The sequence below is a fragment of the Actinia tenebrosa genome, unplaced genomic scaffold (assembly GCF_029948245.1).
Source record: "Actinia tenebrosa isolate PJP-AT-01 unplaced genomic scaffold, QUT_ActTen_1.0 PGA_scaffold14__42_contigs__length_11649687, whole genome shotgun sequence".
NCBI lineage: Eukaryota > Metazoa > Cnidaria > Anthozoa > Actiniaria > Actiniidae > Actinia > Actinia tenebrosa.
In genome coordinates, this window is record NW_028292574.1 from 11,188,857 (window position 1) to 11,203,021 (window position 14,165).

A 14,165-nucleotide genomic window follows, 5' to 3' on the forward strand; every position below is an offset into this window, starting at 1 on the left:
TACGCATGCGCTAAGTATAATAACCGCTGGTGAATATACTCGCGGGCTCACTTTAGTTCCCAGGCTTTCTTCCTCGACACGTCCAAGATGGCGGATTAATTTGAAAACAAACTATTTTATTTATTCATGAGATTTTTGGTCTTAAAATTATTTAAAATATTAACCCCATTGGAAATTTTGAAAAAGTTGCTAACGACGTCATTACTGCGATCGAAAGGGAAGAAAATGTCGTGCTGGTTTGACAGACAGGTGGATTTTACTGTGGCTTATTGTGAATTCTTGGAGATTTGTCGAGAATTCTTTCGTATCCCACGACTTTTTCTAGAACCGCTACATCAACCTTGTAAAATGGGACTTATAAAAGAAAAATTTTTATTTATCTCTCTCCTTGTCGTTGTTTTTATGGTGAGTTGTTCTCACAAGGAGTGGATACCGTGGGCTGAAGACATGAATGTTATCATCCCAACTGTGTGGTCGCTTACTCGTTAGATACCAAATGTTTGGCAAGTATTGTCAAGCTGATAACATGAATCTTTTCAATAATTAATAAGCTTACTTATTCAAGATCATTCCTGAGACTCAGAGGGACCAGAAGTCGAAAGAAGTTATCGCAAAGTAAACAAAGTTTTGAAAGAGGAAATGGATTATCTTTGACTCTTTGTAGAGATAAGTTTAAATTTCATTATGGCGGAAGAGGCTGAGAGAGTTTTGGCTGCTGCAAGAGACGGTGATATCTCTACGCTGCAATCCCTAAAGAGATCTGTACCGTTCGCTTTCGATTCATTCGGCGCCACAGCGCTACATCATGCCACAAGATATGGCAAACTAGATTGCCTTAGGTGGATGGTAGAAAAGACTGGAATGAAAGCCAAACTAAAAGCAAAAAATGGGGCTACGCCGCTACACGACGCTTGTACACAAGGAAAATTACTGTGTGTGAAATTCTTCATCCAAGAATGTAATTTAAGCCCTGATGTCACCGATAACTCTGGGCATGCACCTCTACACTTGGCAGCACGATTCGGCTACTTAGATATCGTGAAATGGCTGGTTGAAAAAGCTAAATGTAATCCCAGGCTAAAGACCCTGAATAAGATGTCTCCCGTGCATTTTGCAGCAATTGGTGGCCACTTGAAATGCTTGGAATTCCTGATATCAAAGTTAAATCCAGTGTAAGAAAATTTTAATGTTCTGGTATCTAATGTGCTAATATGTTAATAGGGCAGCTGTTATGCATGTTGTTTTTTAAATTTTCTAAAACTTTCAAAATTTTTGGACCCTTTTAGATTAAGTTATACCTTGGCTTTACTACCAAATAATCCAGGAATTTTTGGAGGATTTTTTTTTTTTTTTGACAAGCTTAAAAGATTACCTTTTTTTTAAAATTTGAATAAGAATATTCTCAGTGCATAAAAGAGAAACGTTTAATTGTATTTTTTTTAATCCAAGGTACTATGACTCATTAGTTTCCAAATAATTCCACATACATTGATAGGAATTGGCTTCAGTAACATTTTATACTTAACTGATTAAATTCACTTCACTTTGTCAGGATTTTAAAACTTTGTCAACTAATTTTCTTAACAGATCGTACAAAATAATATTTACCAAGTTTTACATGCATTTTGTTATCATAATGCGTAATTTTTTTCTGTTTACTCGCACATTTTATCCCACTATTCCATCCATCTTTCTTAAAATCCATTTATTCCACATTCATCCATTCATTTGTAGTACCTTCTTTTCCTTACCATATTTTTCTTCATTTGATTTTTCTTTCAACCATGTATCATTCATCCATTTTTCTTTCACTCTTTTATTCATTCATTTTCTATTTCCAGTGCTGTCAATGAGAGAGCTACAGATGGAACCACACCAGCTTACCTCGCAGCTCAAAATGGCCATTTCAGTTGCCTCAAATACCTTCATACTGTTGGTGCAAGATGTGAAACAAAAAGTAGAGATGGGATGCACTTGATACATGCAGCAGCACAGAATGGACACCTTGATTGTCTGGGATACTTGGTATGTGGCATCTTATTTGTATTTCACTCTGTAGTTTTAAAACTGATTAGTTTTAGGACAGTCATACCAAGTTTCTGGCTCAATGTTGCCTGTCAACTATTTCCACCATTTCCCTTTTTTTTATTCTCCATTTCATTTTTATATTTTTGAAATCTAAATGAAATGCAATGTATAAAAAATGAATGGAAAAATCCCAGAAGATGTGCACATTCCATTTGTTACAGTTTTGAATATCTCTCTTGTTTATTTGTAGGTTGTGCAGGGTCTTGCTAAAGAAATAGAACCAGACATCACAGGCGCAACACCTGCCCATTATGCTGCTGGTGAAGGTACTTAATACTTACACAACCACCACTCCCCATACAGGGCTCTTCTGTGAGGTTCCCTCCACACGCATTACCACTACATTCTATATTTACAACACACAACTCTCAACTCACATGTTATTTTGTACGCAGGAAGGAAAATGGGAGACCCCCTGAGAAAACTCCTTGTAGCAAGGGAGAGAACCACATGTCAAACAAACTCAACTAACATATGCAGTTTGCCGAAAACTTGAACACACAACAACAGAAATGAACTACAAAGACATGAATGCAGCAAATGACACCCATGAGTAAATGACTTAAATATTCACGTTATACTTGATAAAAACATTGTATTCTCTATCATATATGCTCCAAAAAGGAGATCATGATAAATATTTCAGGGGAATATAATTAGGTTTTGATAAAATGCTGAAAATACATTTTTTACCATTCAGGACATGTGACAGTTCTAAAATGGCTTCACAAGCGCAGCAATCTCAACGTCAAAGACTCTCTTGGAGGAACACCTCTACATGATGCTTCAGAGAAGGGGCAATACAAGGTACATATATAATTTTCTTTGTTTTTGTGTGTTTTTGTTTTTTAATCATAATAATTGTTTGTGTTTTTTTTTTTTTTTTTTTTGCCTAGGCTATACAGTTCCTCGTTGAAGTAGCTCTTCTTGATACAAAGTTAAAGGATAACAGTGGAATGAGCCCGATAGATCTAGCAGATAAATACGGACACAAACAGTGCTACGAGTACATGAAGGATGCTGCCTCCAAGGTGATCAATCTTCTTGGCAGTTTGTTCAAACCGTCTTGTTATTGTCATTCTACACAAGTCGTTGCAGTTCATTTGTTCTCATTCTTATTCTTTGTTCTATTCTTGTTGAAAAACTTTTCAGATTCTAAAAATAAGAGCAGCGAAAATGAGTAACTATTCAAAAGATTTTGACAAACAAATAGTAGAGAAAGACACTGGCTCTTCATTCTTGCACGTCTTAAAGAAAAAACCCAAACCAGCCGAACGACCCCCCTCCCCTAAGTCTGCAGTTGGACCCGATGTGCCCCCTCTTGAGTGCTCACCTGAAGTCTCGCCTAGCTCGTCCCCAGTTCCTCCACTTCTACTGTACGGCAAGACGAATGAGTGGAATGACGTCATCATTGATCAGGTAGAGGAGAAAGAGTCTAAGGAGAAGTCTGAAGTGGTGGTTACATATGAGAAAGAAGACAAGAACCTTCGCAGTCATTTGATGGATAACGGTAACATGTCTAGGTACTCGCCGTTACCGCCTGTTTTTTCCTTGACTCAAAAGACCAATGAAGATGAATTTGTATCGTCAGATGTTGATGCGTACAGCAAGAATAAAGAAAATGCACTTGAATTTGATGCTTTATCACAAGAACAGCTGACAGAAGAAGTGCTCAACGCGGCTAAAATGTGCACACGAATGTTGAATACCAAGCTACAGAATGGATGCAATTGCCCGACACCTGTTCATGACTTTGATCACCGCTCTGGTGAAATAGCAGCAAGACATGTCGAGGAATTCGCGTCCAAGATTCAAGCCTCACGCTCTCGCGGAAAATCTCCCGTCACCGTCTCGAAAACTCAACAAGACACAGTAAATGAGAATATCAAGAATGAGAATAAAAATATGGACGAAAATGAGAGTGAATCTCCAGTGGATGAAATCACTGATCCTGTCGAAGAGAATAGCGTTGCTTTGGATCAAGATAGTGTTACTTCTATGACTTCATCACCAAGTCCTGCTAATACCGTTCCCCTTAGATGCGACTCTTTGAGGTCCGAGAGCCCTGATGGTCCACCAAGATCTCCTGAGTCTCTTGAAACTCCAGTCAAGAAAGAGAAGTCGTTTGAGTCGAGCTCTGATGAACAGTCGCTAGACCAATCCATGAGTCCAAACCCAGACACTTGGCCTAGTCCGTCTCCACACTCATCAGAGACTGATCGGGAATCTGTTTTGGATGAAGAAAATTATGATACCACAACAGATGACGAGAAGTCGAAGAGTTTACCCAGAGAGAAGAGTGAAGTCAAGAAGGATTTTGTACCTTTACGAAAACAACAACTCATACCTTTGCCGCATTTTGGTGAAGCTTCAAACTCAGGTAAGTTTTGTCTTGTCTTGTCTTCTCTTATGAATACTTACTGGTGTTATGGTATCGGTTGCGTTATTCTATGTTACTTGATGTGCGCTGCACAAACATAAAAGGTAAAGTAGGTGTGCTGTGCTGTGCCGTGCCGTGCCGTGCCGTGCCGTGCCGTGCCGTGCTGTGCTGTGGTTTGTAGTGCTGTGTTGTGGTTTGCTGTGCTATGCTGTGCCGTGCCGTGCCGTGCCGTGCTGTGCTGTGGTTTGTAGTGCTGTGGTTTGTAGTGCTGTGTTGTGGTTTGCTGTGCTATGCTGTGCCGTGCCGTGCCGTGCTGTGCTGTGGTTTGTAGTGCTGTGTTGTGGTTTGCTGTGCCATGCTGTACCGTACTGTACCTGTTGAACCAATTTGTTCTGTCGCGCGCAGAACATAGACGTGCTTTCCTGTACTTACCTGCAGCACTGCGTGTTACTGTACCATGCAATACTTGGAAGTGTTTGTGTTGCGCTTTACTCTCCCACAAACATTTTTCCTTTTCAAAATTAGCTAGAATGCAGGGGATTTCGTTAGACCTTACCAACTAATTAATAGAAAATTTAATGGTTTAGCGTTAGAACCAGAATCACTGCCGGATGATGAAACTTGGAGAAGCTTGCCAGAATGGAAGCGTCAAGTTTTAAAAAATCGCATCATGAAGGAACAGTCTGCAGAACTCGAGAAGAGAAAAAAAGTGAGTAAAACTATCATTGAGTATAGGGTAAAACCCGACGCCTTGGTCTGGAATTGAGTACCTGGGAGTACCGGTCGTTAAGGAAAGAAGGCTTGAAAAACTCGGAGAGTATTCGGAAAAACTCGATGAAGAGTCGGGAACATTTCGGAGAGTAATCGGAAAAATCGCTCAATGAGATGTATGAAAAAAAATTGGTCACGATCAATGTAAACTTAATGCAAGTTTACTGAGAGCTTTCTGGTTAACTTGAATTACATTTATCGCGAGATATTCCTCTTGTTCTATGCTTATATCTGTTTCTTATGGAGTTTTCTTTTGATTTCTAACAGGAAGAAGAAGTGAGCAATAAATGGGAAGGAGTTCCTGCCTGGAAAATACCCATCATGCAGCGCAGGGAACTTGACAGGTGAGAGTGAACTGGAACCCAGGGTCTTTGCAGACGCGACGCTTTGAGAACAATGTGAGTACAGAATGGAGTTAGGGAAGGCACGGATGACGTAATGGTAAAAGCGCTCGCCTCTCATCAGGGCGACCCGGATTCGATTTCCAACTCGGTGTCGTATGTGAGTTAAGTTGCTTGTTAGTTCTCTCCTGTGCTTCGAGGGTTTTTTCTTCGATTTCCCTTCCTCCCTACGCAAAAAAATAATCTTCTAAATTCCAATTTGATCGAAAAACGAGTGTCAGAGGTTTTTTATACACTGGCTATTGAATGCTACCCTCGTAAAATAGACGATTACGATGTCATTTGAAGGTTTTCATGTCCTAATGGGGCTGCAAATTCCTTAACTTAATTGTTCTCAATCTTTTTTTTTTTTAACTTGGTTTAGGATAAGAGAAGATGAGAAGAACTCAAGCATGCCTGCCTGGAGGAAACAACTCGCACAAAAGAAACAAGAAAAAGTCAACAAGCAAGATTAAAACCAAGAAGAAAACTACGTTCAAGTAAATTCAAAATACAAGCCTTTTTTCTTGGAAATTTTTTTGTAGTAGTTTTGTTTAGTTCGCTTAGCTTCGTTAGTTATTCTAGGATAGATTTCTTTCTTCTAGAGTTACACATGAGATAATCACGACTTCAAAGCGGATTAACCCAAGTCCACGCATGCGCCCTACGATAGTTGCTGTTGCTTGAGATTGTTTGCATATTAAGCTATGTACTCGATTCAACTGAAATATTATTACTAGCCAATAGAATTAATTATCATTGATACTAGTTCTGTTCATCTTAGAGTGCACGCACTAAACCCGTGAAACAAATACTAACTTTTAGTACTAAATGGTGATAAATAAACAATAGAAAACAAAGGATTCTGTATGAAATAGTACTAATTAGTACTAATTAATGTTAACGGATTTAGTGCGTGCACTCTAGTACTGAGCAGTGAATACTTCAATTTATCGTTAATAGCCGCTCATTACTGACCGTGCGTGTATTTCTACAAAAAGAGATGTATTCACTACAATAAACATGTTGGTTTAGCCTGGTTTTGGCTTCTAAAAGACTCTCGTTATGATTTACCGCGATGACTCATAAGACAAGCGCCTTTGAAACAGTTTTATTTCCAAAGGCGAAATTGTCTGTGTACTCAATATAGACAACTACGTGCATGGGATTATAACCGTTAGTATAGATACGTGATGCATGATAATGTATGAATACATTCTACCACATTACTCCTTGCAAAATAAATATATTATAGTCACTGTTCCTTGGCTCTATTGATTTATGTGCTGACGTGGATCTTCATTACCATGGCTACCAAGTCCTTCATTCAGTACAGATAATTCTTGTCTCGATGAATTGATTATTTTTTTCTCGTGGGATTTTGTATCGATCGATTAAATCGTGTTTTGATAAGGAAGATCAAAGCACAAGTTAGACGATTCAAATTTTCTCGCAATTTCGAATCTTGCAGTTTTATCAAAGTGGGTTTATAAGCACGATAACGCCGACATATTTCATTTTGAGATCCGTTTTGCACTACTGACTTCTATTGGGTGTAGTTTTTCTCATAATCAGACGGGTTTGATAGGCAAAACACACAGACGTTTCTAGAAAATATCAATCCACGAAACACTAATATGTGACGTCATAATGATTGACGTGAGATCTCTCGCAATGGATTGTGGGTTGTATGTTTCACGGTCCTGTGAGCCAAAGGAATAACAAGTCTTGAGATGCAACCTGAAGCTCCTTCACCTGTCCTCCATTACATCTATTGTTACTAAGGGGGGGTATCCACGCGGCCTGGTTTGTCTCCCCTCCTTGTGGACAAACACTATTCTTTGCTTTGCGTCTACAAAACAAATGTCTCAAATGCTGTCTGAAACGTGCGCTTTGAAAAGTATAGACCAACGGGTTGACAGATGAATTGATGACAATAAGAAACACAGCCGCTTCGTACGTGACGTCACCGATATGTCGATTTGGCGCGAAAACAGCTATGACGTTGATAATCAGAGGCGGGAACCAACTCACACAATAGATCAGGCTAATGATATACACCACTTTAGTAACCTTTCTTCTTGCCTTGTGCATTGCAGTTCTTGTTATAGCTGTTGTTGTTGTGTTCTTCTTTATCCACAGAATGTAAATAATTTGTGAATAGACAACGAATACTACTACAGCAGGAATAACAGCAACAACGGCTAGCCATGTCAATGCGTAGAACTTTGAGAAACCTCCCGGAGGCCAAGCTTCAGTGCAGTGCTCTTTGTCCGCGTCAAAATTCCCGAATATGAACAAAGGGATGTTGAATACAACAGCAAACACCCACGAGAACACTAAAGCAACTTTGATATTCGATACTTTGAAGACTTTAAGGTAGTAGCATGGTTTTAGGACAATGTAGAAGCGTTCGAATGAAATACAAATCATTGTACATACAGATGATATAGCACCTGTCCATGCTAGTGAACCTCCCGTTAGGAACTTGCAAAGAAAGTCTCCAATATTTCCAGTAGGATGCTCATATGTGTGAATCAAAACGTATTTTGAAGACAGAAATAACAAGACGATAGCGTCAGATACTGCAAGGTTTAGGAATAGATAGTTGATGGGTCTTTTGACTGGTCTGTTACGCTGAATGATGAAGCACACGAGAAGATTGCCAACTAAACCAATAGTCGCCATGGTTGAAAATAAAGTTAAAAGAGCAATTTCGGCGCTTGGCATCATCTTCGTCAGATTCTAGTTTTGAAATAAAAATTATGTAAAGACACTGTAAAGAAAACAGTTATACGACCCGTTTTCTTTCGCTAGAAATGAAATTAATATTTCTAAGCTGACAGAATAAGATGTTCTTTTCAACAAAACAACTGCAGCTGGCTTTTTAATTTTGTTTTGGTATGTTTTTCACACTTAGTCGACAAATGAAACCCTAATAACATCATAATTATTCACAAGCAAAGTAAACATCAATAAATTGACCACCAAAAAATAAAATAATATATCAAACGTGTTTTTTTCTTACTTTGTGTTCTTGTTTCTTTTCCCCAAGTACGGCGCGACGATCGGTGCGAGAAGGAATCCTTTCTCTCGCGTCTTGTTGTCCTCGCGTTCAAGTGTGTTGACCCATAAGCCAGTCTTGAAGATGCACTAGTGAATATCTTCGTGATATCCGTACAGGTCCATTAAGGTGGTAATTGTGACATCTAGAATAGGATTCATAAGTGGATGTAAAACAAGTTGCTATAGAACTGTCTTATATTAGACTTAAGTGCATGGGCAATATTCATTCGAGGATTTGAGGATTTTACCGAATATAGGCTTAAGCACGCATAAGGGGAATCGAAGCAAAGAGGTTCTAGATTCATCGTATCTGTTTAATTCTCAGTACGTTTAATCTAATGACGATAAAACTTCTACAGCTTGTCTTAGCAGGGTGGTATCTGTTCTCTTCATTTATTAGAAATTCAAATACTGACAATGAATGACATTGGGGGGAGGTGAGGGGGAGATACAATGTCAGTACTCTCTAGGAGTGGATGGGGCAAAATCTATGAACTTAACTTTTGAAAAAGAGAAAAGACTGCAATGTGGCGAATATGGGTGGCGAATTTCTGTCAATATGGGACGGGATAAAAGAATAAACATTAGAATTATTTAACGATCAAGATACTGATTTCCTTGAGGGATGGAATAGGATGGAATACTGATAAAAGTACGAGTATTATGTAGGAGATTTCTACAAAAGAGAGAGAAGAAGGTAGAAGATACATGGCATTATTGTAGCCAATGGAAGAACAGCCCGCGGGGATGGTTAATAAGAACTTATATTAGTCACTTAAATAAATAAATTACGATGCCTAAGCTACAAGATATGACTAAAAATACTCCAGGTAATGCGGAACGGATTTCTCTTTATCGTGTTCATAATCATAGTTATATTGAACATTAATATCAAGGTCTAGTTTGTATGCTGCCGTAGCGCACTAACAACGGAAATACCAGAGACATTATGCGTGAGTGTAATATTGTATGGCTGTTCGATATCTGTTCGATTCCCTACAGATCCGCCACACACTTGACTATACTCATGCTTAAATATCAGTGTTCTTGTCTTATATCAGGGACCGGGAATTGAAACACCGTTATATTATCTTTATGAGTCGAAAATGAAAAATGATACGATAGAAACTGCTTTTTTTTTTTTTTTTTTTTTTTTTTTCATTAATTAATTCCTGTACTCAGAGATTCGAGCTCTACTTCAATCAATCCAAAATAAAAACGAGCGTGTCTTTCGAATTTGACGTCCTTTTTTTAAAGCCCGTTTACACTGTCGATTTTTGCGGCGATTTTTGCGGCGATTTTTGCTGCGATTTTTGTAGCAATTTTCGGAAATATAAAATCTTTTGTCTCATCCTTCAAAAGAGACATTCGTCTAGGAAAATCTTGGAATTATCCTGAAAAGAAACTTTACAAGTAAATTTTTTACCATCATTTATTATGGACAAAATCGCAAAAAAATCGCAGAAAAAATCGCAAAAAAACGGGGCTTAATTGATAAATAAATAGATATATGTTGCAATAGCCTCTATATCACATGTCAGTCATGTGTATATATTATCATGAACATAAAGATCTTCGTTTAACCCGCATAAATTCGTTTTCAAGCACTTGAATGTGCTCTATTGTTCCAGTCTATATAATTAAAATACCCGTTTTTCCTTCAAGCAAACGGCAAACACGACCACGTTTTCATCGTTTCCCTGTATCTTACTTCCTCTTTTGAAACCTTCCCCCCAAAGACAAATGTTCTTTTGTTTATCTACTAATTGGAGATGATTTTAAGATTCATTTTTGCTAATTTTAAAGAATTTTTTTACTGATCAACTGACCTTTCACGATTGTCGTACTGACGAGAATTTTTTAAACTCTCTACTGCAAGCTCTGCCTTACTGTGAATCCCATAGGATGAAATGTTAGTCTTTTAAACCGAATCTTCTGATTATTATACACAAAACCTTATTTTTAAATGACGTTAAGTACCAACTAAGACTAATCACCAACTGACATAAGGAGGGTGGATGATATTGATCCTCTATTAATCTAATTTAATAAGTAGAGCGCGCTATATGAGAAGTTCTTATGTGTCAAGTGGGTCATTGAAATATCCATTTGCAGAATTGAAAATACAAGGTGAAGTCTTTAATTGATCTTTGAGATATATAATTAGACATGGAGATGGAATCGATGGAGTGTGTTGCAAAGCAAAGCAAAGCAAAGCAAAGCAACGAGTGTGGCTGTCGATTCGGTTGAGTTTGTCAATCCGAGGTTAGAAAATATAATAAGAATTGATAGAAGGAAGTGAGAAAAGAAGAAAAAGGAGCAGAAAAGAAAAAACTGTGGCTCACGCAACTAAGAATTACGTTACAAGAGAGAAATAAATATACTCAAGAGAATGACATGGCCGAGATGAGAAACATTACTGGTGAAGAAAGAAATAATACTCAAGAGAATGACATGGCTGAGATGAAAAGCATTACTGGTGAAGAAAGAAATAATACTCAAGGCAATGACATGGTCTGAGATGAGATAACATTACTGGTGAAGAAAGAAATAATACTCAAGGGAATTACATGGCTGAGATGAGAAACTTCACTGATGAAGAAAGAAATAATACTCAAGAGAATGACATGGCTGAGATGAGAAACTTCACTGATGAAGAAAGAAATAATACTCAAGAGAATGACATGGTCTGAGAAGCGGAAGCCCAAGCAAACTTTCCCTCGATAAAAGTACGTTGTATTAGGCCGACTGACTATTATCGTGCAGGATCGACATTCTTTTTTTCTTTTTTTTTTCTTTTACCCTGGAGCGGTTTTGAGATAATATTTTCAACTCTTTTGCGGTGTTTTAGGGTACCTTTTTTGTACGTGCGTCAAGGAACGTATTAACACTTAGAACGAAAACCTTGATTGCTACCTTTTTCGAATTGTTCATTGTGAACGGTTTTAAGGCTTACCCAAAAGATCGACACATCGAAAGCTCTTGAACCAAGTCACGCATAAAAATTCTATAAGTAAACTAACTTTTTGTTCTCCTTGACAAGCTTAATTATAGACAGAACTTACTCAGTTACTTGCTTAATTCATGCTACGTCCAGTCCGGTAAAGATTTTCTGTTAAGCTGATTGAGAGTTTCATCGTAGAGCGACAATGCTGTTTTTACATGTTAGCTGTTCGTATGTCATTTTTCTTGCATAATTCTAGTGATTTATGACTTTCAAGCAAATCAAATCGTATTTCAAGTGGCGATGTTCAAGAGATTTGTTTTTCCTATAGTTCATATATTGTCAACAACAAACTTAAAAATACTCTGTCTGACGTAGAGATTTCTTCCGTACATAGCTTGTTTTGATCAATTTATCAAACTTAATTTACTCTATACAATTCTGGTATTACTGTTTGTTCATAGTATTCCAAAATATTTTGAATTTTAAATTGAAAAATTCTGCATACAGTTTATAGATGCAGCAAGATTTGTCTATTGTTCTCGCTCGTAAACAACTATCGTAAAAACCCTGCATATATCAATGATGATTTTTCAATATCTCTCTTTGATAAATAATAAGATTAAATAAATACAATATTGTCATTATGCTAGACAATTATAACCTGTAAATTATCCGTAAGGCAACCTTTAAAAGGTTTTTAAAAATTTCCAGCTTTAACCTTATCTCAGTCCTTTTCGCCCCAAGGCATTTTTCTGCTCCATAAGCATCATTTGTCAACTGTTTTATCTGTCTTTTCACGAAATTCTACTCCATTATTTGAAAAAAGAGAAATGTAGGTTTTTTCCTACTCATTTGTTTGTATCGTTGTTTTTTCTAGGTTTTTCGGTATACTTTACTCGGTTTCAGTTTGGGATGTTTTTAATTGCATATCATGATATGTGATTCAGTCTTGCGAGGTAAAATCTAATCCAAACCAAAACGCGAAAATTAGATTCAAAAACGACATCAAACAAACCAAAATTACTGAAAAACAATTTGTGTATTTTTATTTTTCTATTTGTATTTCGGCCGGACTATTTGTGTATTCTCACTTACCAATGAGCTAAGCTACATGCTTATTTTAATAAGCTAAATGCATTGATCATAATAAACTATTTTTTAGTATATTTATTCCTTCGGAACTGACAATATCCGCTGCATGCGTAGAGCTAAGCAAAAGTTTAAATGAATTGAGAAAAATGAACAAAAATAATCCAGGAGGGAGAAAACTAGTTCGTAGTTTTGTAAGGTGGTGAAAAAGGATTAAAACTGTTGACAAAAAGTCCTACCCGACACACACCTCGGTTATCTGTGAAAACAGAAACAGAGGAAAGGCAAGAGATTGATATTCTCATTCAGCATAATGACTTGTTTTTTCGCTAATGTTGAATATTCATTGCTTCGTTTTACTTTTTCCCCTTATTGTGCTTTTTTAACTTTCCCTTCCATCTCTCATTACAGTTTCTATGACTACCAACACAAACCTCATACCTCTATTTCACACCCGGCGAAGATGTAGCCTCATTTCCCGATGTTGTATTCTTGTTGTCTTAGACATAAACTGCAGAGCCAATTTATTAGCGGTTCATTCGATAAGCGATTCTTGTCACTAATGCTGATTAAACCACATCGAGTTGCTAATGATCAATCAGGTCAAGGTCGGAAGGGAAGCTTGTCAAACTCGAAAGGTGATTGGTTGTCACTCATTCGGTGCTGTTAGAGAAAGAACACAATGATAATATATTAAATCATACAGATAAAATGAGATTAATTAAGCACTTTTCTTGAAAGGAAAATTGGTGATGATTTATCAACGAGGATGATTAATATATACTTAACTTCATTTTATTCGTCGTTGTTTAAGTGGCTGGAAAACGAGCACAGAAACTTGTTTAGTTGATGTCAGTAAAGCAGGGATACTTTATCAGCGCGTTATCATCATGCCAAGAAAAGTTATGCTAGGAAGACATACAGACAGACATTGCTCTAGTGTGCAACTGTGGTCATGCAAGGAAGAACGTGCGCGCGTATTCTAAGATATCAACTCAATGCATCTCATGATGTCATAAGCTATTTTAAATAAAAGCTACTCTCTAGGGATCGATCAGTATTCAACGCATGCATGGGGAGGTAGAGGGGGATGGATTGTCTACTTTATTGGAATATTATAAGATACCTTTCCCCCCATCCCACCCCCCGCACACGGAAAAAATGATCCTCGGAGAACATCAAACATGTCTTGGGGTTCCCACCATGCAATGCGAACCCCTCCCTCCCCAAAATTCCTCCAAATATCCCCTCCCCTTCACCCTCGGGATAAATGCCAAGCTACATACCAAACTGTTTCTGATTGGCTAATTCTACTGATTACAAGAAGCCAAACCATGTGGAAGTGTTTCTGATAAACCCGTGAAACAAATTTAGCTATTAACATCTATTAACGCATATTAATGCATAATAGCAGTTAATAGTGAAACAACTAAGTATTGCAGTG

General features: G+C 37.5%; 2 protein-coding genes across 3 annotated transcripts; one reads left to right on the forward strand and one right to left on the reverse strand.

The window, feature by feature from the left end:
• The first annotated feature begins 71 nt into the window (after positions 1-71).
• LOC116291385 (uncharacterized) lies at positions 72-6,879 on the forward strand. Its single transcript, XM_031698553.2, has 9 exons — positions 72-1,172; positions 1,842-2,025; positions 2,279-2,354; positions 2,789-2,895; positions 2,985-3,119; positions 3,241-4,468; positions 5,056-5,177; positions 5,507-5,583; positions 6,005-6,879. Exons 1-9 carry the CDS (start codon positions 685-687, stop codon positions 6,093-6,095), a joined length of 2,508 nt encoding a protein of 835 aa, XP_031554413.1. The 5' UTR covers positions 72-684; the 3' UTR covers positions 6,096-6,879.
• On the reverse strand, positions 6,121-13,381 carry LOC116291386 (C-C chemokine receptor type 1). Of its 2 annotated transcripts, none has more exons than XM_031698554.1 (3): positions 13,163-13,381; positions 8,648-8,828; positions 6,121-8,364 (listed from the first exon to the last, which is right to left on the reverse strand). In XM_031698554.1, the coding sequence occupies exon 3, from the start codon at positions 8,350-8,352 to the stop codon at positions 7,315-7,317; it is 1,038 nt and encodes a 345-aa protein (XP_031554414.1). In that variant the 5' UTR covers positions 8,353-8,364; positions 8,648-8,828; positions 13,163-13,381; the 3' UTR covers positions 6,121-7,314. The 2 variants fall into 2 exon arrangements, with proteins under 2 accessions (XP_031554414.1, XP_031554415.1); XM_031698555.1 differs by lacking the exon at positions 13,163-13,381 and adding an exon at positions 10,515-10,631.
• Between the last annotated feature and the right edge of the window lie 784 nt (positions 13,382-14,165).